At 70.1% G+C, this 25,245-nt stretch overlaps 12 protein-coding genes and 1 non-coding gene across 13 annotated transcripts; 7 read left to right on the top strand and 6 right to left on the bottom strand.

Moving 5' to 3' along the window:
• Positions 1 to 1,142: 1,142 nt before the first annotated feature.
• V1510DRAFT_401773 (uncharacterized protein) lies at positions 1,143 to 3,765 on the bottom strand (the record flags this gene model as incomplete). Its single annotated transcript, XM_066932051.1, has 4 exons — positions 1,143 to 3,298; positions 3,332 to 3,364; positions 3,407 to 3,568; positions 3,600 to 3,765. The coding sequence occupies 4 exons, from the start codon at positions 3,763 to 3,765 to the stop codon at positions 1,143 to 1,145; spliced, it is 2,517 nt and encodes an 838-aa protein (XP_066790223.1).
• A 1,760-nt stretch (positions 3,766 to 5,525) lies between these two features.
• On the top strand, positions 5,526 to 7,036 carry V1510DRAFT_412954 (uncharacterized protein). Its single transcript, XM_066933160.1, has 3 exons — positions 5,526 to 5,713; positions 5,746 to 5,839; positions 5,869 to 7,036. Exons 1-3 carry the CDS (start codon positions 5,531 to 5,533, stop codon positions 6,993 to 6,995), a joined length of 1,404 nt encoding a protein of 467 aa, XP_066790224.1. The 5' UTR covers positions 5,526 to 5,530; the 3' UTR covers positions 6,996 to 7,036.
• V1510DRAFT_412955 (uncharacterized protein) lies at positions 6,908 to 7,758 on the bottom strand. Its single transcript, XM_066933161.1, has one exon. The coding sequence runs from the start codon at positions 7,703 to 7,705 to the stop codon at positions 7,010 to 7,012; it is 696 nt and encodes a 231-aa protein (XP_066790225.1). The 5' UTR covers positions 7,706 to 7,758; the 3' UTR covers positions 6,908 to 7,009.
• Positions 7,759 to 8,740: 982 nt separating this feature from the next.
• V1510DRAFT_412957 (glycolipid transfer protein domain-containing protein) lies at positions 8,741 to 9,483 on the top strand. The gene is made up of 3 exons (XM_066933162.1): positions 8,741 to 8,906; positions 8,938 to 8,996; positions 9,028 to 9,483. Exons 1-3 carry the CDS (start codon positions 8,783 to 8,785, stop codon positions 9,442 to 9,444), a joined length of 600 nt encoding a protein of 199 aa, XP_066790226.1. The 5' UTR covers positions 8,741 to 8,782; the 3' UTR covers positions 9,445 to 9,483.
• On the bottom strand, positions 9,481 to 10,641 carry V1510DRAFT_428918 (C3HC zinc finger-like-domain-containing protein; the record flags this gene model as incomplete). The annotated part of the gene is made up of 2 exons (XM_066935292.1): positions 9,521 to 10,641; positions 9,481 to 9,488 (listed from the first exon to the last, which is right to left on the bottom strand). Exons 1-2 carry the CDS (start codon positions 10,569 to 10,571, stop codon positions 9,481 to 9,483), a joined length of 1,059 nt encoding a protein of 352 aa, XP_066790227.1. The 5' UTR covers positions 10,572 to 10,641.
• V1510DRAFT_412959 (uncharacterized protein) lies at positions 10,596 to 12,405 on the top strand. Its single transcript, XM_066933163.1, has 2 exons — positions 10,596 to 11,002; positions 11,034 to 12,405. Exons 1-2 carry the CDS (start codon positions 10,873 to 10,875, stop codon positions 11,930 to 11,932), a joined length of 1,029 nt encoding a protein of 342 aa, XP_066790228.1. The 5' UTR covers positions 10,596 to 10,872; the 3' UTR covers positions 11,933 to 12,405.
• V1510DRAFT_412962 (mitochondrial 54S ribosomal protein uL6m) lies at positions 12,353 to 13,072 on the bottom strand. Its single transcript, XM_066933164.1, has one exon. It carries the CDS (start codon positions 13,053 to 13,055, stop codon positions 12,390 to 12,392), a length of 666 nt encoding a protein of 221 aa, XP_066790229.1. The 5' UTR covers positions 13,056 to 13,072; the 3' UTR covers positions 12,353 to 12,389.
• Positions 13,073 to 13,185: 113 nt separating this feature from the next.
• Positions 13,186 to 16,750, top strand: V1510DRAFT_412963 (ubiquitin carboxyl-terminal hydrolase-domain-containing protein). Its single transcript, XM_066933165.1, has 6 exons — positions 13,186 to 13,217; positions 13,248 to 13,303; positions 13,333 to 13,434; positions 13,466 to 13,632; positions 13,664 to 13,793; positions 13,823 to 16,750. The coding sequence occupies exons 2-6, from the start codon at positions 13,286 to 13,288 to the stop codon at positions 16,706 to 16,708; spliced, it is 3,303 nt and encodes a 1,100-aa protein (XP_066790230.1). The 5' UTR covers positions 13,186 to 13,217; positions 13,248 to 13,285; the 3' UTR covers positions 16,709 to 16,750.
• Positions 16,751 to 17,275: 525 nt separating this feature from the next.
• Positions 17,276 to 19,756, bottom strand: V1510DRAFT_412967 (BRO1-like domain-containing protein). The gene is made up of 2 exons (XM_066933166.1): positions 19,582 to 19,756; positions 17,276 to 19,550 (listed from the first exon to the last, which is right to left on the bottom strand). Exon 2 carries the CDS (start codon positions 19,516 to 19,518, stop codon positions 17,335 to 17,337), a length of 2,184 nt encoding a protein of 727 aa, XP_066790231.1. The 5' UTR covers positions 19,519 to 19,550; positions 19,582 to 19,756; the 3' UTR covers positions 17,276 to 17,334.
• Positions 19,560 to 20,859, top strand: V1510DRAFT_412972 (carbon-nitrogen hydrolase). Its single transcript, XM_066933167.1, has 3 exons — positions 19,560 to 20,392; positions 20,422 to 20,631; positions 20,660 to 20,859. Exons 1-3 carry the CDS (start codon positions 19,805 to 19,807, stop codon positions 20,819 to 20,821), a joined length of 960 nt encoding a protein of 319 aa, XP_066790232.1. The 5' UTR covers positions 19,560 to 19,804; the 3' UTR covers positions 20,822 to 20,859.
• Positions 20,860 to 22,540: 1,681 nt separating this feature from the next.
• V1510DRAFT_412973 (isocitrate lyase) lies at positions 22,541 to 24,361 on the top strand. The gene has a single exon (XM_066933168.1). The coding sequence runs from the start codon at positions 22,683 to 22,685 to the stop codon at positions 24,309 to 24,311; it is 1,629 nt and encodes a 542-aa protein (XP_066790233.1). The 5' UTR covers positions 22,541 to 22,682; the 3' UTR covers positions 24,312 to 24,361.
• On the bottom strand, positions 24,300 to 25,046 carry V1510DRAFT_412974 (uncharacterized protein). Its single transcript, XM_066933169.1, has one exon. It carries the CDS (start codon positions 24,975 to 24,977, stop codon positions 24,471 to 24,473), a length of 507 nt encoding a protein of 168 aa, XP_066790234.1. The 5' UTR covers positions 24,978 to 25,046; the 3' UTR covers positions 24,300 to 24,470.
• Positions 25,047 to 25,148: 102 nt separating this feature from the next.
• V1510DRAFT_t59 lies at positions 25,149 to 25,222 on the top strand. Its single transcript has one exon. It is a non-coding gene; the product is annotated as a tRNA-Ala (tRNA).
• The last annotated feature ends 23 nt before the right edge of the window (positions 25,223 to 25,245 follow it).

Here is a 25,245-nt window from a genome sequence, read left to right on the forward strand (position 1 = left end):
CGGCGGGTCCGCTGCGGGTCCGCGCAGGCGCTGCATGTCCGTTGGGGAGAGAGGGGGGCGATCGACACACAGCCGGCTGCGGCTGCGGGTCCGCTGCGCGATGCTGCGGGTCCTCGGTAGCGTGCCCCTGACGCTGGCGGCTGTGGCCTGACAGGCCTTGTTCTGCCGGGCCCTAGGCCGACGCGGGATGGCGTGCATGGCGCGACGGCGCAGGTGGTGTCGCCGCCGGCTACTCGCTAGGCGCAGACGCCGGCGGCCGGATCGCTAGACAAAGCGCCGGAGACTAGCATCGGCCGATGGCCACGGGGACAGCTTGCGAAGCGCATGCGCCCTAGTGTGGGATGTCCGAGGCTAGCGGCCAGGTTGCGTTTGCGGGAGGACGCGCGCGTAGGTTGTACGCTAGCCATGTTGGAATAGAGTTTGTGCTGGCAACGAGACTGGCCCAAGAGTCCGGTCTGCTGGCAGCGGCAGGACCGGGCAGCCGAGGCGGACGGATACTAGACCGCGCGGCGGCGGCGTCGGGACCGCGGCTGCGGCCGGCGGTGGCTGCGCGTGGACGGGCGACCGCGCAGTACCGCGACGCGTGCGATCCGCGGGCCGGCCGCGTCTGTGCAGGTGCGGTGCGGACCTGAATCCGGCCATGGATCCGGACCCGGGCGCAGCAGGGTCAATGCAGACGACCAGCGCGCGGTGGACCCAGGCGGACCGGCGGACCGAGTCCCTGGGACGCGAACCCGGTCGACGCAGCGCGGGACTCGGTCCATGCAGCGCGGGACTCAGTCCAGGCAGACGGGACCCAGTCCACGCAGCGCGGGACCAGGTCCACGCAGCCACGGACCCGGTCCATGCAGCCACGGACCCGGTCCACGCAGCCCCGCACCCAGTTCGCGCTCCTACATGGCCGGCGGCCTCGTCACAAGGTATGAACATTGCTATTGCAGAGATTAACAAAAAGGACATATCGACAATTCTTTTCGGCAAAGAACAAGAAACAGACATGGAGAGCAAAGCTAGGGACCGGAAATCAAAGAAATTATCGTAAAAAGCATGCATCCGTACATAAACAAACATACCCTCTTTCCTTTTATTTAACGTAACACTACTCTTGTACATTCCCTGGTGTGTAGGGAGACCACGTCTGTTTAGTGGTAGCCGCCCCAGCCGCCCTGGCGCTGCTGACCAACGCCGTAGGGCGGGTAGCCGCTGAAGCCACCGTACATGTTCTGCTGCTGGGGCATGGGCTGCTGCTGCTGCTGCGGGGGGATCTGACCCTGCTGCGGCATCTGGCCCTGCTGGCCGGCCGACGACGAGACCTGGCGGCCCTGCTTGGCGGCGTCCTCGCGCTGCAGAAAGTCGGGGATGCCGCCGAGGGACGAGACCGACGAGGCCTGCTGGCCCTGGGCCGGGGTCTGGGCGGCCTGGCCTTGGCCCTGGCCACCCTGCTGGGTCTGGGCAGCGTGCTGCGCCTGCAGCTGCTGCTGAAGCTGCTGGTTGCGGCTGTAGTGGTCGCCGTAGAACGGCGACTGCTGCTGGCCGTACATGGACTTCTGCTGGTTAAACGCGGCGGCGGCCTGGCTGGGCTGGTGGCCGTAGTAGGGATAGTTGTTCATGTAGTAGGCCGCGTACGCCGGCGACAGGTAGTACGGGTGCATGTTGTACTGGCTGTGCGGCGTCGAGATGCTCGGCGAGGCCGCGGGCGCGGGCGATGTCTGGCTCTGCTCCGATCCGGCGCCGAAGCGCGTGGGCGCGGTCGACGTCGACGACGGCGTGAGCTGCTCGAGCGACGCGGCGGCCGTGCGCTGCAGACCGTCCTGCGACGCGGTGGTCTGCGCCTGCTGCTGGTAGGGGTTGTAGTAGGGCTGGAATCCCTGGCGCTGGGGGTCCGCACTGACGTAGGGGTTCTGGAACTCGTTCGGGACCGAGAAGCCCGAGAAGCCGGGCATGTGCGACTGCGCGGGGTAGCCGCCGTACGGCGACGGCGACTGCGCGAACGGCTCGAACGGCTTCTGGGCCTGCTGGGCCTGGGCGGCGGCGGCGGCGGCAGCCTGAGCATGGGCCTGAGCCTGGGCGACAGCAGCCTGCTGGGCGGCAGCCTGCGGCGCCGGCTGCGCCGGCTGCTGAGCAACCTGCTGCGGCTGCGCGTAGCGGCCGGCAAAGCCGCCGAGCGGGCGCTGGGCCTGGGCAGCGATCTGGTCGCGATCCGCAGGCATGTCCTGGGCGGCCTGCGCGGCGGGCGCCTGGCCGGCGTAGGCCGGACGCAGGTCCTGGGCGGCCTCGATGGCCTCCTCCTTGGAAGCCTCGTTCAGGTTGAGCGAGCCGAACTGCAGGCTAGCACGGTCAACGTGCGACTGCGCAACACCGCCGGGAATGGTCACACCGGTGTCCTGCTGCAGAACCCGGGCGTAGGCCGGCGAGCGGCCGCCGGCAGGCATGTTCTTGCCCGACAGTCCGGGCGGGGCCTTCGTGGCCGAGGCCTGCGACGAGCTGTCGATGGTGGACGCAACTGAGGTCGACGGGGCTGACGGCGCCTCGCCGGCGATCTTCTCCAGGTTGGCCTCGGTCAGCGGCTCGGTGGGGCCGTCAATGGCAACGGCCTCGGCGTAGTCGTCGAACTTGGCCTCGGCGACGGGCTCAGCCGCAGCCACCGGGGCAGCGGTCTGCGGCACAGCGGGCGCAGGCGCGGTGTCCTTAGTGGACGCGGCGGGCGCGCGCGCGACCGGCTTGGGCTCGGGCTTGGCAATTGAGGCCCAGGTCATCTTGGCGGGCACGGCAGGCACGACGGGCACGGCCGCAGTCGGTTTGGTCGGCTTGGTTGCTGCCGGCGGGGTCGGGGGAACGGCCGGGACGGGAACCGGGGCCGGTGCGGCGGCCGGCGCGGCGGCCGGCGCGGCAGCCGGCGCAGCAGGCTTGGTAGGCGCAGCGGCCGGAGCAGCGGCCGGCACGGCCTTGGGCGCGCCATTCGTAATCGAGGTGTCCCACGCGCTGGCGGGCTTCTTGTCTGTGGGTTCGGTGGGCGCGGGATCAGCGACCAGGGCCTTGGCGGCGGTCTGGTTCCATGCGGGTTTCGTGTCGGAGATGGTAGCCGCAGCGGCCCACGATGTCGGCGCGGCGGATGCAGAAGACGGAAGAGCGGCCGGAGCGGCCGGCGCCGGCGGCTCGTCGGCGGATGCAGGGGCGGCCGGCGCCGGGGCGGCCGGCGCAGCCGGGGCGTCGGCCCAGGTGGCCGGCGTCGCCGACGAGACGTCGGCGGTGTCGTCGGTGGCCGGCGCGGCGGCAGTGTCTGTGGTGCGCGAGGTGCCTGGCGTCAGCACGCGCTCGTCGGCGCACTTACCGTTGGCACGGCCCGGGCGGGAGCGTCCCCGATCTGAGTGGTCAGCGGGCGGGCGCGACGCGCCGTGCGACATACCAGCGCGGGCACGGCCGCGCGGCGCCTCGGCGCCACGGGCGGCACGGCCACGGGCGGCCGGCGCCGGGGCGCGTTTGCTGGCCGGCTCGGACGCAGGACCCTTGGACTTTGACCGCTCGGCCTTGGTCTTCTTCTTAACCTCGCCCCACTGGCTCGCGTGACCTGGCGTTAGCGGCGCGGTGCAATTGCGTACCCTCTGTGATCCGCACGACGGCGACCTCGACGTCGCCGTCCGTCTCGCCGAGCAGGTACACGAGGTCGTCCTCGGACCAGTCGGGGAACAGCTCGGCCAGCGTGCTCAGCCCGCTGCGGTACCGCTGCTTGAGCGCGCTGGTGCCGTCAGCTGCTGTGGACGCCATGCTATTTGCTGCGCGCTGTGCGGAAGTCTGCCGACTCCGGTCTATGGGTGATGGCTCTGGCGGGCCTGCTGTCTATCAAACAACTTGCAGGTCACGATCTGCCCGCAATCCTGTCCACCAATCGAGCTCGGAAAACGATCCTTCAACCTGCTGATGGCCGCGATCGAGAACTGCCTCTTGTGACGATCCCAAAACACGAGATCTCTGGTCGGTAACCGAAAGATTGATCAAAAGGACAATTTTTTCTTATTTTTCGCACTCGTTGGCGGAAGTCTGCAGAATTCCATCAATCCCAGAAATTTTTTTCTTGCGCGCGGCCGTTCTCAGCGCTACGCCGGACGCCGGGGCACGGTCACGTGATATGTGGCGGTGTTTGCGCGTTCGCGCCGTGCGGCCGCGGCGCCGCCACTGGCGCGCCGCGACGCGCGCGCGTCCCGCCGCACGATGTGCGGCTGCGGCACCCGGTCACACGGCCGCAACCGGCACGCCGTGCGCGGCGTGGCGCGCGGCGCGGTACGCGGCGCACGGTGCGACGTCTGCGCGACGTACGGCGCGGCCTACGCCGGCGCGCAGCCACACCTGCACTGTACGCGACCGCGGGCCGCACCCCGTTGTGGATTGGCCCCGCGCGGCCGATCACGCGGGAGCTGTGAGCGGAAGGGCTGGTGTGCCGCGCCACCTCAGCCCCGGCCGCGCCGCATGGGCCGTTGTGTGCGCCCCTGGCTTCGTGACGTCATGCGTCCTCCGCAATTGGCCAGGTCGGGCCGCTTGCGGCGCGGCAGCCCCGTCGGCCCCTATAGCTGTGTACGCGATGGGCGGCCGGGTGCGGTCCGGTGGCCGGCCAATCGACTGCTACTTGACGAATGTCGGTCCGGGAGAGTGCCGACGGGAACTGAAGCCTCGCGGCGCCATGCCGCTGTGTGGCCAAAGCGCGAGCGTGTTCGGGCCAGCTGCGGCAAGGACCGCGGGCGCCAGGTACGCCCGGTAAGCCCGCGGAGCGGCGCTGCAGCCCGTGCGGCTCATCCACAACGCACCAGCCACTGCTGCGCCTCGTCCGCGCCCTCTACGGCCGACTGTACTACTGGCCGCCGGGGACCACCCCGACAGAGTCACGGAGTCGTCGCCCCAGGCTCGCACGGGATAAGCACCGCGCAGGCTCCGCCGAGCGCAGCTGCCGGGCGACCAGAGCGTGTCTGGCTACCGAGCCGCACGGCATGCGGCTCGCGGCACTAGAGCACAACGCCACTGACGTCACGCCAGATTTACATGCCCAGGCACGCGACCGGCGCAATTGGCCGACACGCGTCCAGCGCGCGGGGTCGCGACGGGCCCAGACCGTGAGACGCACATGTAGCCATGCGTTGTGCGTGTAACAGCGACTGACGCTGAATGGAGGTGGTGGCTGGCGCTGCGATAGGCGGTCGAATCTCGCTTCCGCCAAGCGACGGTGCGAGGCGAGCTGGAGGCGAGTACCGCTCCAGCGGACCACGCGATGGCAGGCTGTCGTATGGGTGACGGCGCGTTGGCGCCACGGGCGTGGCGTGCAACAGGCCGGCGCCAGCGCGCCGGTGCGTGCGCCCGGGCACCTGCGCGTGGCTGGTGTGACGGCATCTGGCCTGTGACTGCGCCGCTGCGCCATGCCGTGGCGGTGCGCAGCGGCGCAGTGAGCCGCACGGTGCGCGGCGACCCCAGACCACGTGACTATCACGTGCGCACGGGGTCACATCCGCGCCGGGGCCGCCGGCGACGTCGAACCACCGGCCGGATGCTGTCGGACCACAACTCGTCTCTCGTGTACGCGAGCTCGCTCGTGTTTGCCTCGGTCGCCGTGTATCTCTTTGCGCCGTCGTTCCTCACCGACCGCGCAGAGCCCGCGCGGGCCGGCTCGCGGTATGTCGTGGGCCTGCACAACCGAGCCAATGACTGCTTCGCCAACAGCGACCTCCAGGTACGTTTCCGGCGCGCACTCGCTGACGGCAGGCACTCGCGGCCAGCCAGGTGCTGCGCGCGTATCTCGACAGCGAGGCCACGGCCGAGCAGCCGCTGACGGTGGCCCTGCGGCGGATGATTCAAGGTACGGCAACGGCGGGCGTGCTGACGCAGACCTCAACCGGCCCATTCGGCGGCCGACGAGCGTGTCGCCGTGGACGTTTCTGCGCGTGCTCGAGAGCGTGTACAAGGCGCGCATCACGCGGCATCAGCAGGATGCGCACGAGCTCTTGCACCTGATTCTCGAGACGCTGGCGGACGAACACGAGAAGGCGCGCAAGGCTGCGGCATCGCCGGACGCGGCCGAGAAGCCAGTCGAGAAGGCCGCGCCGCCGCGGCCGCCGCTGCCGTTCGAGGGCCGCACAGTCGACCGTGTGCGGTGCGAGCGCTGCGGCAGCGTGTCGGTGGGCCGGGGCACGACGTTTGTCGTGCTCACGCTGCAGCTGCCGCAGCGGTGGAGCGCAGACCTGGCGGACGTGGCCGCCGCGTACACGGCCCCAGAGACGATCACCGGGTTCGGCTGCCAGTCGTGCCGGCTGGCCGCGCTGGGCGCGACGCTGCTGGCGAAGGTGCGCCGGACCGAGCCGGGTTACGAGCCGCCGCCGGCCGCGGCAGTCGCGGTCGACGCCGTGCCGGACGTGGCCGACCCGGCTGCGCTGCTGGCGTACGTGCGCGGGGTCGACCGCAACGCTGACCTGCCGGCCGAGGTCGAGGCGCTGCTGCCGAAGAACGTGACGGCGACGATCGAGCGGACAACGTCGTTCGAGCACCTGCCAGAGCTGCTCTGTCTGCACCTCTCGCGGTCCGTGTTCTCGGGCACGGCCTCGCGCAACTCGTGCCGGGTGACCTTCCCAGAGCAGCTGACCATGCGCACCGAGTCCGGCGGCCGTCTGGCGCGGCTCGTGCTTGACGGCGACCCTGGCGAGGCCGAGTACCGGCTGGTGGCGCTCGTCCGCCACTCGGGCACGCACTCTGCCGGCCACTACGAATGCTTCCGGCGCAAGGAGATGTTCGAGCCGGAGCCGGCGCCCGAGTCCTCGGCCTCGTCGGCCTCGTCCGAGCCGCGCGACGAGCGTCCGCCCGACCGCGCCGCCTTCCGCGCCTTCACTGGCGGCAAGGACTGGTGGCGCGTCAGCGACGACCGCGTGTGGGAGGCCAAGACCGACGAGGTCCTCAAGCAAAAACAGTCCGTGTACATGCTGCTGTATGAGCGCATACCGGCTCGCATAGGCAAGCTTTAATCGATTGCTATACATCACTCCGACGCTTGCGAGCGCGTGCGCGTAGCCACGCCCTCGTGCGCCAGCAACGAGTCACGCACCACGCGCAGCGCGCCCGGCGCCGGTCGCGCCTGGTGCGGCCCCTTGGGCTTGGCCTCGATAATTTTCAGGCCGTGCGGCAGCGTGCCGCCGGCGGCCGGCGCCTGCCGGTCGATGTGCGTCTCGGCCGGCGCGGCCGAGGCCGCTTTCTTGGCCGGCGGCCGGCCCGCCGGCGACTGTCCCGACACCAGCGACGGCAGGGCCGGCGCCGGCGCCGGCGTCGGCTCGTTGCTCGGCGCCGCAGCCATCGGCCGCAGCTCCTCGGCCAGCACGTCCGGGTTCACGATCGGCGCCAGCGGCCGGCCGTCCGGCGTGACCGTGCCCAGCGGCACACGCTTGTCGGCAGCCTTGGCCTCGCGGCGAGGGCCCGGCGAGACCAGCGCGGGCGCACGCGGTCCGCGCGGCGTGTTGGTGCCCTCGCGCCAGACGCGGACGCGCTCGGGGTCTTCGATCAGGACGGCGTCGCCCTCCATGCCCGGCTCGGCGGCCACAGGCTGGCCTGGGGTCGAGCCCATGTTTGGTTCCGGTGTAGTCGTGCAGATCGGGGTCCCGCGCTCAAACGGAATCGCAGGCGCAGTGTGCTCTGGCCGCGCAGCCACCGCTATCGGACTTTTTATACCTTGGTACGTCATGCTGTTCTCTGTGTTGCCACACAGACGTCCCTACGATCGGCCGGGGTATATATACTTGGCGCAGCCCCGATCGGTCACGGGCGTAGCCGAGCCGTGCCGGGCGTGGCCGCCGCGTGCCGGAGCCGGTAAGGTCTGTTCGGGGCATGGACTGCCCGGGCAGGGCGCAGATCGCGATGGTCCGACTGTGAGAATTTCCTGTTTGGGAATCGCGCGCAGCCCATTTTTGCCTCTTATGGCAACATTGCCAGAACCATGCCCCCAACTGCTCGAACGGCCGTTGGGACGTCATGCGCGAGCCTGTCGCGGTTAGCGTGGGGCGGGGGCGCTGCGCTCAGCCATTCGGCGCCGTTCCAATGACGCACGGCTCGGCCGGCTGTCGGTGTCGTGCGCCGCGAGCCGTGCGACCGTGGCAGACGCCACTCGGGCCGCGGGCCGGTCGGCATGAGCCGGCGGCTGTGTGGCTGGGCGAGGGCAACGGTGGCGCGGTGCGGTCAAGGGCGGGTGTGCTGCGTGCACGGGACGGATGCGGAGCGAGCCGCGCGACGTGCGGCTCGCACTGCGCCACGCAGCCGCCCGGGGCAGCCACCTTGACGGAGCTGCCACGGAGGCTCGTAGTGGCGGTGCAGCGGCGGCCCTACCAAGGCAGCTCGGGAGCCCGCCGCACAGCGTGCGGCTCACGTTACACACACAGCGGTCCCAGCTGGCCCCTCTCGACGGAACTCCAGGGGGCTCGGCGTGGCGGTGCGCGGCTGTGGCGGCCTCGGGCAGGTAACACCCGTGCGCCCAAGCCGCACTCTCTGCGGCTCACGCGACTCCCGCAGGCCGCCCCTCTCTCGTAGACACCACCGAGCCCCCGGGGCTACGCGTCCTGGCTGCGCCGCCGGACGCCATGCGGGACAGCCAGCCGCCGCACACCGTGCGGCGTATGTGCAGTCACGGTCCGCCGCAGTGGCTACTCACGTGTGGCCGAAAACGCCCCTGTGCCGCAAACGCAAGGTGCGACCCTAACCCCGGATCGCGGCAGTCAAAGCAGGCGACTGGCGACGTCGCCTCCAAGCTTCCAAGCAATTCCCCAAGATGTCGTCGGCCACGTTCTTTGATGAGATGAAAACGTCGTTCGCGGCGGTCCCCGTGTCGGACGACGGCCAGGTGTCGACGACCGAGTTCCTCGCGGCGTCCGAGTCGCTGATCTCGCTCTTCGGTAAGGCGGTCGCGTGGGCGAGCTGACGCAGACCTGCTCGGGTCGAGCGCGTTCACGGTGGTCCAGAAGGACATGACGGGCAATGTCAAGGTACGTGGCAGGCGGGGCGCGCTGATGGCAGAAAATCCGCGAGAAGCAGGCGACCGACCCGGCGGCGTTTGGCACGCTGCAGGGGATCGTCCTGGCCGAGGCCGGCCAGAAGTCGCGGACGGCGACGCAGGGTCTGCTGTGGCTGACGCGTGCGCTGCACTTCACGGCGACTGCGCTGCGCCGCAACGTCGACAGCGACGAGGAGCTGACCGAGTCGTTCACCAAGGCCTACAGCGAGACGCTGATCAAGTTCCACAGCATTGTCGTGCGCCCGGTCTTCAAGCTGGCGATGAAGGCGACGCCGTACCGCAAGGACTTCTACGCCAAGCTGGGCGGCGACCTGGCCAAGGTCAAGGCCCAGCTCATTGAGTGGCTGTCGGCGCTCGAGGCCATTGTCAAGAACATCCAGGCCTTTTTCGAGTCGGGCAACTACGGCAAGGGCTTGTAAGCAGAAAATTATTGGCGCCGCACGCGCTTGTTATCTCTAGGACGCTGCAGGAAGAGCGCGCGGATGCGGTCGAGACGCCGCTGCCGGGCGGCGTCCGCGTCGCGGTCCTCGACGGACTCGGCCGACGTGTCGGCGACGCCGGTGCCGACGCGTGCGAGCGCGCCGTCGACGTCGACCCCGCCGGCGAGGACTGCCAGCAGCACCTGCCAGCCGGCGTAGGTCCGATTGTAGGTGCGCGATGTCCAGGGACAGTGCGCGCGGTGGAGGGCCTCGACGGAGGCCGCGGCGGCAGCCGAGGACGCAAAGCACTGGCTGCAGACGACCGTGTCGGCGCTGCCGGCGGCCGGGGCCAGGCCGCAGAGCGCCAGCGTCTGCGCGGCGTCTGCCGGCTCGCCAAGCGCCCGTGAGAGCGCGTCCTGGCCGTCGTCCGGCAGCGTGGCGGCCGACCGGATGCCGGCCGCCCGCAGCGCCTGCACACGCTCGCCGAACTCGGCCACAGCACGGTCGCTGTCGAGCGCCAGCGGCAGCGAGTAGAGCCCAACGTCGCAGCCGCGTTTGCGCCACAGACACCGGTCGGCGTGGCCGTAGATGATCTGGCGACGGGCGTCGTCGGCAGCGCTGCCACTCGCGAGCGTCTGGCTGGTCGGGCGCACCGCCACGGACGCTCCGCAGAGCGAGCAGGACGCTGTGGCGCCGTCCGCGCGGGCGATCCATCCGCGCCGGGCAAAGTCGACGACCGGCACGGCCTCGGCGGCGCCCCAGCCGAGCCCGGCGTCGTCAAACGTCCGCAGACGGCTGAGCAGGTCCGGCCGACTGAATGGCGAGAAGCGCGGCCCGCGCGTGGCGGCCGTGGCGGTGCTTGCTTGATCGGTCGCGGTCGGTGTCGCCGCCGCGGTCGCCTCCGTCGGCGGCGTCGCCGACGCCGCCCGGTTCAGAGGCCCGCCTCGCCGCATGCGCAGCAGACGCAGCCGCGCCCGTGGCGACTGCGCCAGCAGCGCCGAGAACGGCCCGGCCGCGTGCGCGGCTTTCAGAGGGCTCTCGGCGGCTTCCAGGGACTTGCGTTTCAGACGCGTGCGCGCGTGCGCCGAGCCGATCGGGGTCGGCGACGAGCGATCGAGCCGGTCCATGGTGTCGGATCGCCGTGTGCGGCGGGTGCAGGCCGTGGGACGGCTGTGTGCGGTGTGCGGCTCGGACGGTGCGCGCTGCCGTGCGGCTCAGTGCAGTCCCGTGCGGCTCGCCCAGTCCGTGCGGCTCAGGCTGTGCGGCTCAAATCGGACCCAGCGAAAATCTGCTCGACACTCTGCTCGACACTTTTTTCGACACCAGACATCTGCCAGCGCCGGCAGACAGACAATCACGGCCGGACTCAGGATCCAGCGGCTTTTTGGACGAACGGTGGTGTGCGCATCCGCACAGATCAGACGCAACATGTCTTCGTACAGCAAGGAACGGCGGGTGGCCGAGCTCGCGGTCGAGCGCGCGTGCAAGCTCACGCAGGCGGTGGCCGAGTCGAGCGCCAACGGCGAGGTGACCAAGGACGATGCCTCGCCGGTCACAGGTACGTGCAGCCGCGGCGGCGCTGACAGCAGTGGCCGACTTTGGCGCCCAGGCCGTGGTCATCGGGGCCATCAACCACAACTTTGCGGCCGACCCCGTCGTCGGCGAGGAGGACTCGGCGATCCTGCGCGAGAAGCCCGAGCTGAAGGCGCGCGTGTGGGGCCTGGCGCAGGCGGCCGCGGCCGAGACCGCGGGCAGCACGGCCGAGATCGGCGAGCTGGCGTCGGCGGACCACATGCTTGAGATGCTCGACCTCGGCATGTTCGAGGGCGGCCGCGTGCCGCGCATGTGGGCGCTCGACCCGGTGGACGGCACCAAGGGCTTTCTGCGCCGCGAGCAGTACGCCGTGTGCCTGGCGCTGCTGGTGGACTCGGAGGTCGTTGTCGGCGTCATCGGCTGCCCGAACCTGCCGGTCGACCCGACGGGCGCCACGCCCGGCAAGGGCATGCTGTTCTCGGCCGTCAAGGGCCAGGGCGCGTTTGCGCGCCCACTGGACGCGGCCGATGCCGACTTTGTGCGCATCCGCATGAACGACATCCCCGACGCGGCGGCCGCCTCGTTCTGCGAGTCGGTGGAGGCCGGCCACTCGTCGCACGGTCAGCAGGCGCGCATCGCGGCCCTGCTCGGCATCACCAAGCCGTCTGTCCGCATGGACTCGCAGGCCAAGTACGCGTCCATCGCCCGCGGCGACGGCGACATCTACCTGCGTCTGCCCGTCTCGGCTACGTACCAGGAGAAGATCTGGGACCACGCTGCCGGCAACGTGCTTGTGGCCGAGGCTGGCGGCATTGTCTCGGACATGCACGGCAACCCGCTCGACTTTTCGCTCGGCCGGACCCTGCGCAACAACAAGGGCATTGTGGCGGCTGCTGCAGGCATCCAGCCCAGCGTCGTGGCTGCGGTCCAGAAGGTTCTGGCGGAGGACGCCTAGGCGCGCGACGGCGCGCGCGGCGGGCTGGGCGGCTACGTGGGCGCTGGCTCGACGAGCCGCCAGCAGCGGGCTGGGCGGCTACTGAGCGGGCAGGCTGCGTTGCGCGACATGAGCCGCACAGAGTGCGGCGCGAGCCGCACTCTGTGCGGCTCGTCCGAACGGCCGCGCACCAGTGGCTGTGCAAGCCTCCGGGCGGCCCGTCGAGGGGCTGTTCCGCGGGCACGCTGCGTGTTTGTGTGACGCGAGCCGCATACCGTGCGGCGTAAGCCGCACAGCATGCGGCTCGCTCGACAGCGCCTGTGGGCAGGCGGGAGGCAAGCCGCATAGCGTGCGGCTTGCGCCGCACGCCATGCGGCTCATCGAGCCCGTCCGGCACTCCCCCCGTCGCCTCGGGCACCCGTCCCCTGCGCAGCAGCGCGCGCGTCCGATGAACAGTGTATTCTAGTATATACATGGACTATTTGATCTTCTTGTCCTTGAGCTTGATGGTCTCGTTGTCGACAAAAATGCCCTTGCCTTTGTAGGGCTCCGGCGGCTTCAGCCGGCGGATGGTGGCCGCAAACAGCTTGATGGCCTGCTTGTCGGTGCCCTCCAGGATCAGCCGCGTCGGCTGCGGGTTCTGAGCGGTGATGCCGTCGGGAATGGCCAGGCTGATGACGCCCGACTGGCCGATCTTAACCGAGACCGTCCGGCCGTCCTTGGCGAGCTCGGCGCGGTAGCCGGTGCCGACGAACTGGAGCATGCAGATGTGCCCCTCGGTCACGCCCTTGATGTTGTTCTGGATCAGCGCCCGCAGGGTTCCCCACATCTGGCGCTGGCGCTTCTCGGTCGGGTCGAGCACGCGGACCTCCAGCTTCTTGCCGTTGTCGACAAACTCGAGCCGCGCAAACGACGGCACCTGCACGCTCAGCTTGCCGCGCGGGCCCTCGATGACGAGCGGGGTCATGTCGCGGTCCACGTCGCGGTTGACGACGTCGAGGCCGAGCCGGATGTCGGGCGAGAGGTAGATGGGCAGCGAGCCCACGTTGGACGCCGCGCCGGCGGATGCCGAGAACAGGCGGGCGCCGGGCGCCAGACGGGCGCCGGGCGCCGCGCGCGCCAATTGCCGCAGGGCTCCGGACATGTTTGTGGACAGAGAGCGCGGACGCAAATTTTCTCGTAGGCGGCGGCGGCGGCGGGTTACGGGTTACGGCGTGGCCGGGTAACCGCCAGCGCGTCACCCGCGGCCGCCGCCCCGTGTCACGGCCCAGACGGCGCACCCCGTCACCAACAGCGGCGGGCACAGGTACGGCGGCCGGCGGCGGCGCTGACGCAGAACTCGACGGCGCATGCGCCCTTTCCGACGCGACGAAGATGGATGGCTGGCGCGAGGTACGTGGCGCCCGGGCGCGCTGACGCAGATCTCGCGGGTGTCGACGGTGCCGTTTGGCCACTCGATCGTGCCCGTCACCGCGCTCGCCTTTGACTCGACCGAGGAGCTCCTGTGGAGCGGCGATGCGAACGTACGTGGGCCGGCGGCCGCGCTGACGACAGGGCCGGGTGGCGTCGTACGCCAACGAAGGACTGCAAAAGTACACGCGGTTTGGCGCGCACAAGACGAGCGTGGCCCAGATCCTGGTCAACGACCGCGGGGTGCTGTCGCTGGGCGCAGGCAACCTGCGGATGACGGTGCGGCGCGGGCTGCACCGGTTCGACATTGGGTACGGCGCGGGCGGGGCGTGCTGACGGCAGCGAATCCGGCGCGTTCAAGAACCTGGCGTGCATGAGCTACACGTCGCGCGGGACGTCCGAGATCGTCGTGGGCTCGCGCGACGGCGGCCTGTTCAAGGTCAACGTCGACCGCGGCACGGTGGTGTCTGAGGTACGGCCCGGGGGGGCGCGCTGACGCAGATTCCGTCCGAGGACGGCTACACGGTGATGCGGCGGGGCGGCCGGCTGATCTGCGCGGGCAGCGCCAAGGGCGACATCGTGCTGATCGACCCGGTGTCGCTGCAGGTGGTGCGCAAGTTCCCGGCGCACTCGGGCGGCATTGCCGACCTGGACACGCGGGACAACGTGCTGCTGACGTGCGGCCACACGTACCGCGGCTCGGCCTACCTGCTGGACCCGCTGCTCAACATCTACGACCTGCGCACGCTGCGCCCGCAGCCGCCGGTGCCGTTTCCGGCGGGCGCCGGCTTTGTGCGGCTGCACCCCAAGATGTCGACGACGTGCGTGGTGTCGTCGCTGGCCGGGCAGATGCAGATCCTCGACTTTGTCAACCCGGAGAACGCGTACGTGAACCAGGCCAACATCTCGTCGTTTGTGACCGGCCTGGACATCTCGCCGTCGGGCGACTTCCTGGCGCTGTCGGACGGCGACGGGACGGTGCAGGTCTGGGGGACCCAGGAGTCGTCCCGGTTCACCGAGTTCTGCAAGCCGACCGAGTGGCCCGACACGGACCTGTACCCGGCGCCGGCCATGAAGGTGTCGGACGCAGCGCCGCTGAACTCGGTCGGCATGCCGTACTACCGCAACACACTGCTGTCGGCGTGGCCGCCGGAGATGGTCTTCAACGCCGGCCGGCGGTCGCCGCCGATCGACCCGGAGATCCTGGCGTCGATGAAGACGGTCGACTTTGTGGGCTTTGCGCCGTTCCCCAAGAAGCACCGGCGGTACGTGACCGAGACGCGGCCGCACCTCAGCAAGGGCCACGACCCCAAGACGCCCAAGTTCCGCAGCGAGCAGGAGAAATCGGGCGTCGAGGCGGTGGTGCCGGCGGACGACGAGCCCCAGGACGCGTACCGCAAGGTCGAGATCAAGTACAGCAAGTTCGGCGTCCAGGACTTTGACTTTGACTACTACAACCACACGCGCCACGCCGGGCTGGAGACGCACATGCCCAACGCGTACGTGAACGGGCTGCTGCAGCTGTACCGGTTCACGCCGGCGGTGTACAGCTACGCGCTGTGGCACGTGGCCGGCGCGTGCCCGGTCGACAAGTGCCTGCTCTGCGAGCTGGGCTTTGTGTTTGACATGCTCGTCAAGGCCGACGGCGAGCACTGCCGCGCGTACAACTTCCTGCGCACGTTTGGCGCGCTGCCGCAGGCCGCGGCGCTCGGGCTGCTGGAGGAAGAGGGCGCCAGCCGGCGCAGCCCGCTGGGCCCGCTCGTCCAGGCGTTCAACCGATTCCTGCTCGAGCGCATCGCGGTGGAGGGCCGCAGCCGCGAGCACGGCGGCCCGGCGCTCTCGACCGAGGGCCTCACGCCGCCCGAGCTGCGGCTGTTCGAGTCCGTCGCCGGCGTCAGCCAGGCCACGGCCGTGCGCTGCAGCATCTGCGCCAGCGAGGCGCAGCGCCGCGGCACGTCCTTCGTCGTCGACCTCGTCTACCCGAAGCACCCGCTCGCCGGCAACGCGCTCGTCGGCAGCGTCAGCGGCCTCGGCGGCGCCGGCTTCGACAAGCGCGCCGCGCCGCCGCCGGCCCACGTCTCGTTCTGCGCCGTGCTCGAGCAGAGCCTCGAGACCCGCGTGCACACGCGCGGCTGGTGCGAGACCTGCCGCCGGTACCAGCTGCTGACGACCACCAAGCGCGTGCAGTCGCTGCCGCCGGTGCTGTCGCTCAACACCGCGATCGACTCGCCCGCGTCGCGCCAGCTCTGGAGCAGCCCGTCGTGGCTGCCGGCGCGCGTGCGCGCGCACGCCGTCGGCAACAAGCTCAAGTTCACGCCCGCGGGCGAGCTCGCGGACGACGCCTCGTCGCTGGCCTACGACTTAGTCGGCTACGTGGCCGAGGTCAACTTCGGCAACTCGGAGATCCACGCGGTGTCGGCCGTGAGCGTCGCCCAGCCCGACGGCTCGCGCCAGTGGTTCCTGTTCAACGACTTTCTGGTCAAGCCCATCCCCGAGGCCGAGGCCCTCAGCTTCGGCGTGCTCTGGAAGACGCCGCTGGTGGTGGTCTACCACATCGCCGACGAGCGCCGCGCCCAGTTCGACCAGTCCTGGAAGGCCGCCATGGACACCTCGCTGCTGTACCACGACTTCAGCACGGCCGCCACCCGGCAGGCCATCCGGTTCGAGTACAAGACGCTGGCGCAGGACGAGGTGCCGCGCCCGGGCACGCTCGTGGCCATCGACGCCGAGTTCGTGGCCCTCCACCAGGAGGAGACCGAGGTCCGCAGCGACGGCACCAAGACGCTGATCCGGCCGTCCCGGCTGTCGCTCGCCCGCGTGTCGGTCCTGCGCGGCCAGCCGCCGGGCGAGGGCGTGGCCTTCATCGACGACTACATCACCACCACCGACACCATTGTCGACTACCTCACCGAGTTCTCCGGCATCGAGCCGGGCGACCTCGACCCGCGCACCTCCGAGCGCACGCTCGTCCCCCTCAAGTTCGCCTACAAGAAGATGTGGCTGCTGCTCAACCTGGGCTGCGTCTTTGTCGGCCACGGCCTGGCGAACGACTTCCGCACCATCAACATCCAGGTCCCGGACGACCAGGTCATCGACACGGTCAACATCTTCTTCCTCAAGTCGCGCCAGCGCAAGCTCTCGCTGCGCTTCTTGGCCTGGTATCTGCTGCAGCAGAACATCCAGACCGAGACCCACGACTCGATCGAGGACGCCAACACCGCGCTGCTGCTCTTCCGCAAGTACGAGGAAATCAACCGGCTGGGCGGGCCCTCGGCCTTTGACAACCTCCTCAACGAGATCTACAACGAGGGCCGCGTCGTCAACTTCCGGCCGCCGCAGACGCCGGTGGACCCGGCGAGCCCGACGTCGCTGGGCTCGCCGAAGTGAGTGTACAGTAGATGCCTTGTAAATAAATACTTGACGCCTGAACGCCGCACGCCGTGCGGCTCGCACCCGCCGCACCGAGTGCGGCGCACGCGCCTGCCCGCAGGCACCGGCGTGGTCGCTGCCGAGGCTGCTGTGGCGGTGCACGAGCCTGCCCGCAGGCACTGGCGTGGTCGCTGCCGAGGCTGCTGTGGCGGTGCACGAGCCTCCGGCGGCGACTCCGTCGAGGGTAGCTGCCCTGCGGGCAGTCGCTGTGCTGCCGGAGCCGCACGGCATGCGGCTCACGTTGCACCACTAGCTTGCCCGTAGCGCCCTCGAGGGAGCCTCCGGCGGCGACTCCGTCGAGGGTGGCTGCCCTGCGGGCAGTCGCAATGCATCCGAGCCGCACTCCGTGCGGCTCACGTAACACCGCTCACCTGCCCGCAGGGCAGCCACCCCCGACGGGGGGGGGCCCCGCGGGCGGCCCCCCCCCCCCCCCCCCCCCCCCCCCCCCCCCCCCGCGGGAGGCTCACCAGCGGCCCGGCGAGCCTCCGGCGGCGACTCCGTCGGGGTGGGCCCTGCGGGCGGCTATACGCGGTTATATGCCGCACTGCGTGCGGCTCAAAATAGTCTATAGTCTTAACTTTTCGCTAGAAGCCGCGCTGCTGCAGCGCGGCAGCCAAGCGGCGTGCCTCATCGCGGCGGTTGTCAACAAAGTCCTGGGCGTTGCGCAGCGTGGACTGCGCAAACGCAAACACGTCCGTGTAGAACTTGCGGCCCTTCTGCTTGCCGGTGGTGACGTCGGTCCACACGTCAAAGGCCTTCTTCAGGCGCGCGACGCCGTCCTTGGCCAGGCGGTCGCCGTCGTCCAGCTGGCGGCGCTTGTCGCGCACGGCCGGGTTGGCCAGGATGGCGCGCCAGGCCGTGGTGAGGTCGCGCAGGACGTCGGTCTGGCGCGCGACGGTCTCGGAGATGCGCTTCTGGTACGGCACGTACTTGGCGAGCTCGGGCTTGAAGAGCTCGTCCTGCACGTTCTGGACCTTCTTGTTGAGCAGCAGCAGCGACGAGATGTCGTCGTCCTGGATCTTGGCCTTGAGCTCGGCAAAGACCAGGCCGCGCTCCTTCTTGAGCAGCGCCAGCTTCTTGAGCAGGCCGTCGATGGCGTCCGTGTCCGGCGGCTGGGCCGGCTCGGCGGCCGCGATGTCGACGAGCGCGGGCGCGTCCAGGCCAAAGAGCCGGCGCAGCTCAGGCGCGTCCGGGCCGCGCGCGAGCAGCGCCACGTCGTCGCGCACGGCCGCGTACTGCGCGGCCAGCTTCTTGTCCGTGGCCGTGGCCGACCACAGCGAGTCCATGATGTTGCGGATGTCGGTCGTCAGCGTCGACGTGAGCGCCGCGGACGGCGACTGGGTCCAGTGCGGCCCGAAGCGCGCGCGCGCGTCCTCGCACTCGCGCTCCTCGGCCGCGAGCAGCGTCTTGGCGTGCTGGACCGTCTGGTAGATGTCGGCCTTGAGCTTGTCGAGCTCGGCGACGTCGTAGGGCGGCGCCGCGCGCACCTTGGTCGCCCAGGCCACGACGCGGTCGTCCAGACCGCCGTCGGTGCCGGCCAGCGCCGCCGCCATGCGCACAGACTTGAGCGCGGCCGGCAGGCCGAGGAAGTCGAGCGTGGACGCGGCCTCCTCGTCCGCGACGTCGACGCGCTCGCCCTCGGCGCGCACGATCTTGGCCGTCTCCTCGGCGTACAGCGACGACTGCTCGGCCACCGACACCGGAATGAGCTTCTCGAACGTGTCCCGGCCGGTGATCTTGGTGATGTCCTGGTCCTTGTACAGCTCGGCCATCGGCGTCGGCTTGGCGGCCTCCAGCGCAGCCACCTCCGGCAGCCCCGCCGCCGCCGGCACAACCGTGTGGTACACAAAGTCGTTGTCCTTCTCCAGCGTGTCCAGCTGGGCGTCCAGCACGGCCGCCAGCGCGGCCATGGTCTCGCCCAGCGTGGCCTGGTACGGCGCCGGCAGGAACGAGCGGCGCGCGGCCTGCAGCGAGTTGATCGCCGCGCGCGTGTACGCGATGCCCGTGCCGTGCTTGTTCTTGCCGGCGTGCGCCAGCGCCTGCTGCTGCGCGGCCACGGCCGTGTACAGGTACTGCTTGACGCTGCCCAGCTTGACCCAGTCGCGGTTGCCCCAGCCCTTCTCCAGCGCGCCGTTCAGGCCCTCCACCGCGGCCGCGTGCAGGTCCGCCGCCGCCCGCGCCAGCTTGGCCAGCATCGCCGGCTTGGAGCTGTTCTCGGCCAGCAGCCGCTCGACAAAGACCTCCTGCGCCTGCGCCAGCATCAGCGCCGCCAGCGCCTTGACCGTGTCGCGGTTCAGGTCCGCCGACGGCGCGTGCAGGAAGTTCTCGGCCACGTACGTGTACACGCCCGCCGCCGCCTGGAACGACCGGTACGCGACCTTCAGGTCGCCCGCGTCGGCGGCTATATGCGAGTGCGTCGACGCCAGGTTGAACAGCACCGACGCCTTTTCGAACGCGATCGACCGCTGCGTCGTCTCGGCCTTGCTGTACGCGTCCATCCACGTGAACGACACCCGGCACCCGCTGTCGTCGACCGGAATCCGCAGGTCGAGCATCTCCAACTGGCCGTAGTACCGGTAGATGATGTCGCGGCCGGTCGCGTCCGTGCCCGCGCCGCTCATGTCCTCGCGCAGCCGGCTGAACGCCTGCGCCTGTGCGTTGAAGTCCTCGCTGCCGTAGTTCTCGCGGATGTAGATCCGCAGCGGCGCGGCCCAGTCGACCGTCTTGGTCGTCTTGACCGGAATCGCGATCTTCGGCGTCGGCGCCATGGCGGAGCGAGGCCCAGCGCGCGCCGTGTGTCCTGCCGTCAGCGGCGCCCGTGCCCGACGTACCTGAGTCCGACTGCGAGCCCGCGACGATGCGGGGGTGCGGTCTGAGGGCGGGCAGAGTGCTGGTGGTGATGGAAGTGACCCACTGGGAAGTCCCTGGATTGGGCGCGACCGCGAGTCCGATTGATAAGCCGACGACGCCGCCGCACAGCCAATACGAGCGCCGGACGGACCGAGGTACGGGGCGCGGCGCGGCCGCGGGCGGACGGACTGACCAGGAAAGCGGATGCTGCGCCGCTCGATCGTGAACTGCCTGGCCGAGAACCCGGGCCCGACTGCGCGCGGCCTCTTGCGCGCGCCGACTGCGACCGCACCCGCACGCGGCTTTGCGACCGCGCCCCGCGCGATGACCCTGGCTGCGGCTGGCCAGTTCTGCGCGACGAGCTCGCCGGCGGCCAACCTGGCGGCCGTGCGCGCGCTCGTCCGCCAGGCCGCTGCCGTCCACGCGCGCGTGCTGTTTCTGCCCGAGGCGTCTGACTACATCGCGGGCTCGCCGGCCGAGACCGTGGCGCTGGCCGAGCCGGTCGAGAGCTCGCTGTTTGTGACCGGCCTGCAGGCCGAGCTGCGGGCGCTGGGGACCCTGGCCGTCTCCGTCGGCGTGCACGAGCCCGCCGGCGAGCGCGTCAAGAACACGCTGCTCTACCTCGACGAGACCGGCGCCATCGTGCACCGGTACCAGAAGGTCCACCTGTTTGACGTGGCGTACACGGACGGGCCGGTGCTCAACGAAAGCCGGTCGGTCGAGCCGGGGACGGCCGTGGAGCCGCCGTTTGCGACGCCGCTGGGCGCCGTGGGCCCGGCCATCTGCTACGATGTACGTTGCCGGGGGGCGCGCTGACCCAGATCCGGTTCCCGGAACAGGCGCTGCGGCTGCGCTCGCTGGGCGCCGACATCATCGTGTACCCGTCGGCCTTTACCGTCCTGACCGGCCAGGCCCACTGGGAAGTGCTGGGCCGGGCGCGCGCCATCGACACGCAGTCGTACGTGATCATGGCCGCCCAGGTCGGCGCGCACGACGCGGCCGGGACGCGCCGCAGCTGGGGACACGCCATGGTAAGTTCTGCGCGGACCCGCTGACGAGATCGTCGACCCGTGGGGCACCGTGCTGGCGCAGTGCGCGAGCTCGGACCCGGCGCCGCGCATCTGCGTGGCCGACATTGACCTGTCTGTGGTCGCGCGCGTGCGCAAGAACATGCCGCTGTGGACGCAGCGGCGGCCGGACGTGTTTGGGCACGAGGTGTAGCCGCACGGCGTGCGGCGTAGTAATTGACGTTGACGTAATCAGCCGCAGGCGGTGCGGCGCCCAGCCCTGCCATGCGGCTATATGGCCTGGGCGCGACGAGCCTCCGGCGGCGACTCCGTCGAGGGTAGGCCCTGCGGGCAGCTCTGAGTGCGGCTATATAGTATGTATGGCGGATGCGTCTGCTGCAGAGGACGCGACGAGCCTCCGGCGGCGACTCCGTCGAGGGTGGGCCCTGCGGGCAGCATAGGCGCGGCTATGCGGCTATATGGTACGCGATGCGGCTACATGCCTCCGCGTCGCGCTGCCGACAAAACCGCGACTGGAGGCTCTGGCGGCGACTTTGCCAATGCCAGCGGGCAGACATATAGCCGCACGTTGAGCTGCCCGCAGGGCCTACCCTCGACGGAGTCGCCGCCGGAGGCTCGTCGCGTGCCGGCCCTCCAGCCGCATGGCCAACCATATAGCCGCGCGCAGTGCCGCCCGCAGGGCCAACCCTCGACGGAGTCGCCGCCGGAGGCTCGTCGCGTTCCGGCCCTCCAGCCGCAGGGCCTACCATATAGCCGCGCGCAGTGCCGCCCGCAGGGCCTACCCTCGACGGAGTCGCCGCCGGAGGCTCGTCGCGCCCGGGCCATCCAGTCGCGACCCCTCGACGACTGCCTGCAGCAGCCATATAGCCGCTGCCGAAGCAGCCACGCTGGACGGGACCGCCGCCGCAGGCGTGCCGGCGCGGCTGAGTGCTCGGCAGGGGCATCGCCGCATGTAACCGCCGGACGACGTCGGCGCGAGGCTGCCGCTGCGGCTAGAGACGCAGGGCCCGAGTCAGGCTCGTGCGCGACTCGCAGCGCTAGACGCGGGGTCGCAGCGTGGCGTGCGGCTGAGAAGTGCGGCGACTAAGCGCTTGGCGACGCGGAGCCGGGTGTCCGGGTCACGTGCGGCGGTCACACGAGCGAGGCGGGTGCGCCGCACGGCGCGCGGCGCAGGCCGCCGTTGCCACAAGGAGCGGATCAAGGGCAGCGTGGCGGCCATGCACACAGCCGACGTCGGCAGGCCGTCGGACGAGACGGGTGCCTGGCAGAACAACGAACAGACAAGGATCGCGTGGAGATGACTGACGACTCAGCCGGGCGGGCGGATCACGTGCGCCGGCGGGCCGGCCCCGAGAAAGCCCCGGCTCCGCTGATGCGCGTGAGTCAGAGCCGCGCGGGCCAGCCGGGCGGGTCCGGGGGCGCGCCGGCGGGAGGGCCGGCCGGGGACGCGGGGAGCCGAGGCGGGGCCGGGGCGTCACGTGCTGCGGCGTGCGGCTCGGCCTGGACGGGCTAGCGGGCGAATAAGGACGGCGGCCGGGCGGCGCGTGGCGTCACGGGCGCCGGTCGGCTGGGTCCCCGTGTGTCCGGCTGGGTCCGTTTTGCGGGGAAGGGTCCGGTGATCGGCTCGTTCTTGCTTAGCGCCGAGTACCTCCGCGGCCAGGCCGAGGCGCGTACCTCCCAACCGGGGTGACACAACGAGCGCACGTCGCGGACCTGGGACCGGACCGGGACCGCAGGTCCCAACGCCATTGTTCTCCGGTCGGCCGCCGGCGCCGATCCGCGGCCGGCGCGGGGCCTGCGCCCCGCGAGGCCCGGGCGCGGCCGGCGCCGGGGTGCGTCCGGGCCGGGGGTGGCGGCCGGTACCGGCCGGGCGGAGAGCGCGCCGCACGCGGACGTGCGGGCGTCCGGTGACGTGCGGCACGGTGCTTGTCCGGCACGGGCTCGGTAAGTTTGCACGTTGTTGGCCGAGCCCGGCCCCGGGTCGTTCTTGTGACGGCCCCTATAAAGGCCCGGCGGCCTTGTCCACGACGGCATCCAACCGGTAGACACACAGCATGCCGTACACTCCGATTGACTACGACGCCGAGGACGCGGCCTACCGTGCCGAGGTCGAGGCCGTGAAGCAGTGGTGGGCCCAGCCCCGGTGGAAGCACACCAAGCGCCCGTACACGGCCGAGGCCATCGTGCAGAAGCGCGGCACGCTCAAGATCGACTACCCGAGCAACGTCATGAGCAAGAAGCTCTACAACCTGATCGCCGAGCACGACAAGAACGGCACGGCCTCGTTCACCTTCGGCGCGCTCGACCCGATCCACGTCACCCAGATGGCCAAGTACCTCGACACCATCTACGTGTCGGGCTGGCAGTCGTCGTCGACGGCGTCGACGTCGAACGAGCCGTCGCCGGACTTGGCCGACTACCCGATGGACACGGTCCCGAACAAGGTCGAGCACCTCTGGTTCGCCCAGCTGTTCCACGACCGCAAGCAGCGCGAGGAGCGCCTGTCGCTGCCGCTGGCCGAGCGCAAGAAGCTCAACAACATCGACTTCCTGCGGCCGCTCGTCGCCGACGCCGACACCGGCCACGGCGGCATCACGGCCATCCTCAAGCTGACCAAGATGTTCATCGAGCGCGGCGCCGCCGGCATCCACATCGAGGACCAGATGCCCGGCACCAAGAAGTGCGGCCACATGGCCGGCAAGGTGCTCGTGCCCATCTCGGAGCACATCAACCGCCTGGTCGCGATCCGCGCGCAGGCCGACATCATGGGCACCGACCTCGTTGCCATCGCGCGCACCGACTCGGAGGCCGCCACCCTCATCACATCCACGATCGACTACCGGGACCACCCGTTCATCGTGGGCGCGACCAACCGCGACCTGCGCCCGCTGGCGACCATCATGGTCGACCTCGAGGGCCAGGGCAAGACCGGCGACGTGCTCGCCGCGGCCGAGGCCGAGTGGCTCGACGCCGCGGGCCTCAAGCTCTACTCCGAGGCCGTCGTCGACGCCGTGCGCGCGTCCGACCTGCCCGACAAGGAGGGCCTCGTCAAGCGCTTCCTGGCCGAGGCCGCCGGCAAGTCGAACGACGACGCCCGCCGCATCGCCAAGGCCGTCACCGGCCTCGACGTCTACTGGAACTGGGACACGCCGCGCACGCGCGAGGGCTTCTACCGCTACCGCGGCGGCACCCAGTGCGCTGTGGCCCGCTGCGTGGCCTACGCGCCCTACGCCGACCTGCTCTGGATGGAGACCAAGAACCCCGACTTCAAGCAGGCCGAGGAGTTTGCCAAGGGCGTCAAGGCCGCGGTCCCGCACCAGTGGCTGGCCTACAACCTGTCGCCGTCGTTCAACTGGACCACGGCCATGTCCGCTGAGGACCAGCAGACGTACATCCAGCGCCTGGCCGGCCTCGGCTTTGTCTGGCAGTTTATCACGCTTGCGGGCCTGCACACGACCGCGCTCGCCGTCGACTCGTTCTCCAAGAACTTTGTGGAGATCGGCATGCGCGCCTACGGCCAGCACGTCCAGCAGCCCGAGATCGACCTCGGTGTTGAGGTCGTCAAGCACCAAAAGTGGTCGGGCGCCGAGTTCATCGACAACCTGATGAAGATGGTCACCGGCGGCATTTCGTCCACGGCCGCCATGGGCAAGGGCGTGACCGAGGATCAGTTCAAGCACTAGGTGGCGCGTTTTGGAGTACATTTGGTAGTAATAAATTGTCTGCGCCTTGAGTTGGAAGATTTGTGCCGACGGCCGGTTGCGCCCTGCGCCCGGTCTGGCGCGCTCCTGCCGGTGGCAGCGCTGCGGCCGTGCCTGCAGCTCGGACACCGCAGCCGCCGCCTACAGTCCGTAGTAGCGCACGCGGTCCGCCACGGCCCGCTTGACGCGCGCGGCGTCGACCACGTTGCCGCACCGCCACAGCATCACGGCGCGCACCTTGATCTCGCGCTCGGACGCCCAGCCGGGCGCGGCACCGTCCAGGAACACGTCGCCGGCTTCCTTCTTGGCGCGGGCGCGGGCGCCGGTCCAGCTGCCGTCCATCTCGTCCATGTCTTCGTCGTCGTCGTCGTCGTCGTCCACGTACCCGATCACGTTCACCCACTGCCCCTCGGTCACCATGTCCGTGTCCATGTCGTACGTGGCCACGTCGACGTCGACCTTGACCGCATACACGCGCTTGGCCTCGTCGCCGTCCTCGTCGCGGTCGTGCAGCTCGAGAATGCCCGAGTGCACGTCGTAGTCGTGCACGTACCCGATGAACCGGTACCGGCCAAACTCGTTCTTGGACGCGACGCCGCTGCGCTCACGATGCAGCCGGGCGATCGTCGTCCAGACGGAGCCGTCCATCTGGATCCGCTCCTGCGTCGCCTTGCGCTGGCTGCGCCCATCCTCGGTCTTTGGCCGCTTGGCCGGCGGTTCGGACATGCGGACGACGCGCGCGGCCGGAGGGGAAAAACGCGCGCGCACGTGACGTGGGGGGCCGTCATATGGCGCATTTGCGGACTGTATTTCATCTACGGGCGTCTGGTGTAGTTGGTTATCACATTCCCTTAGCATGGGAGAGGTCTCCGGTTCGATTCCGGCGTCGTCCAATTTTTTGCGCCGGGGCGCAGGT

Source organism: Dipodascopsis tothii (genome assembly GCF_038497935.1).
Source record: "Dipodascopsis tothii strain CBS 759.85 unplaced genomic scaffold V1510scaffold_7, whole genome shotgun sequence".
Classification (NCBI taxonomy): domain Eukaryota; kingdom Fungi; phylum Ascomycota; class Lipomycetes; order Lipomycetales; family Lipomycetaceae; genus Neoaidaea; species Neoaidaea tothii.

Excerpts from the sequence above, each read along its gene's own strand:
- V1510DRAFT_412954 (XM_066933160.1), top strand. The coding sequence starts at position 5,531 with ATGCTGTCGGACCACAACTCGTCTCTCGTGTACGCGAGCTCGCTCGTG. Across the intron at positions 5,714-5,745 it reads TCGCCAACAGCGACCTCCAG|GCACTCGCGGCCAGCCAGGT; the intron begins GTACGTTTCCGG and ends CGCTGACGGCAG. Across the intron at positions 5,840-5,868 it reads CCTGCGGCGGATGATTCAAG|ACCTCAACCGGCCCATTCGG; the intron begins GTACGGCAACGG and ends GTGCTGACGCAG.
- V1510DRAFT_412955 (XM_066933161.1), bottom strand. The coding sequence starts at position 7,705 with ATGACGTACCAAGGTATAAAAAGTCCGATAGCGGTGGCTGCGCGGCCA.
- V1510DRAFT_412957 (XM_066933162.1), top strand. The coding sequence starts at position 8,783 with ATGTCGTCGGCCACGTTCTTTGATGAGATGAAAACGTCGTTCGCGGCG. Across the intron at positions 8,907-8,937 it reads GTCGCTGATCTCGCTCTTCG|ACCTGCTCGGGTCGAGCGCG; the intron begins GTAAGGCGGTCG and ends GAGCTGACGCAG. Across the intron at positions 8,997-9,027 it reads ACATGACGGGCAATGTCAAG|AAAATCCGCGAGAAGCAGGC; the intron begins GTACGTGGCAGG and ends CGCTGATGGCAG.
- V1510DRAFT_412959 (XM_066933163.1), top strand. The coding sequence starts at position 10,873 with ATGTCTTCGTACAGCAAGGAACGGCGGGTGGCCGAGCTCGCGGTCGAG. Across the intron at positions 11,003-11,033 it reads CGATGCCTCGCCGGTCACAG|TGGCCGACTTTGGCGCCCAG; the intron begins GTACGTGCAGCC and ends CGCTGACAGCAG.
- V1510DRAFT_412962 (XM_066933164.1), bottom strand. The coding sequence starts at position 13,055 with ATGTCCGGAGCCCTGCGGCAATTGGCGCGCGCGGCGCCCGGCGCCCGT.
- V1510DRAFT_412963 (XM_066933165.1), top strand. Across the intron at positions 13,435-13,465 it reads TGTGGAGCGGCGATGCGAAC|GGCCGGGTGGCGTCGTACGC; the intron begins GTACGTGGGCCG and ends CGCTGACGACAG. Across the intron at positions 13,633-13,663 it reads CTGCACCGGTTCGACATTGG|CGAATCCGGCGCGTTCAAGA; the intron begins GTACGGCGCGGG and ends TGCTGACGGCAG.
- V1510DRAFT_412967 (XM_066933166.1), bottom strand. The coding sequence starts at position 19,518 with ATGGCGCCGACGCCGAAGATCGCGATTCCGGTCAAGACGACCAAGACG.
- V1510DRAFT_412972 (XM_066933167.1), top strand. The coding sequence starts at position 19,805 with ATGCTGCGCCGCTCGATCGTGAACTGCCTGGCCGAGAACCCGGGCCCG. Across the intron at positions 20,393-20,421 it reads GCCCGGCCATCTGCTACGAT|ATCCGGTTCCCGGAACAGGC; the intron begins GTACGTTGCCGG and ends GCGCTGACCCAG. Across the intron at positions 20,632-20,659 it reads GCAGCTGGGGACACGCCATG|ATCGTCGACCCGTGGGGCAC; the intron begins GTAAGTTCTGCG and ends CCCGCTGACGAG.
- V1510DRAFT_412973 (XM_066933168.1), top strand. The coding sequence starts at position 22,683 with ATGCCGTACACTCCGATTGACTACGACGCCGAGGACGCGGCCTACCGT.
- V1510DRAFT_412974 (XM_066933169.1), bottom strand. The coding sequence starts at position 24,977 with ATGGACGGCTCCGTCTGGACGACGATCGCCCGGCTGCATCGTGAGCGC.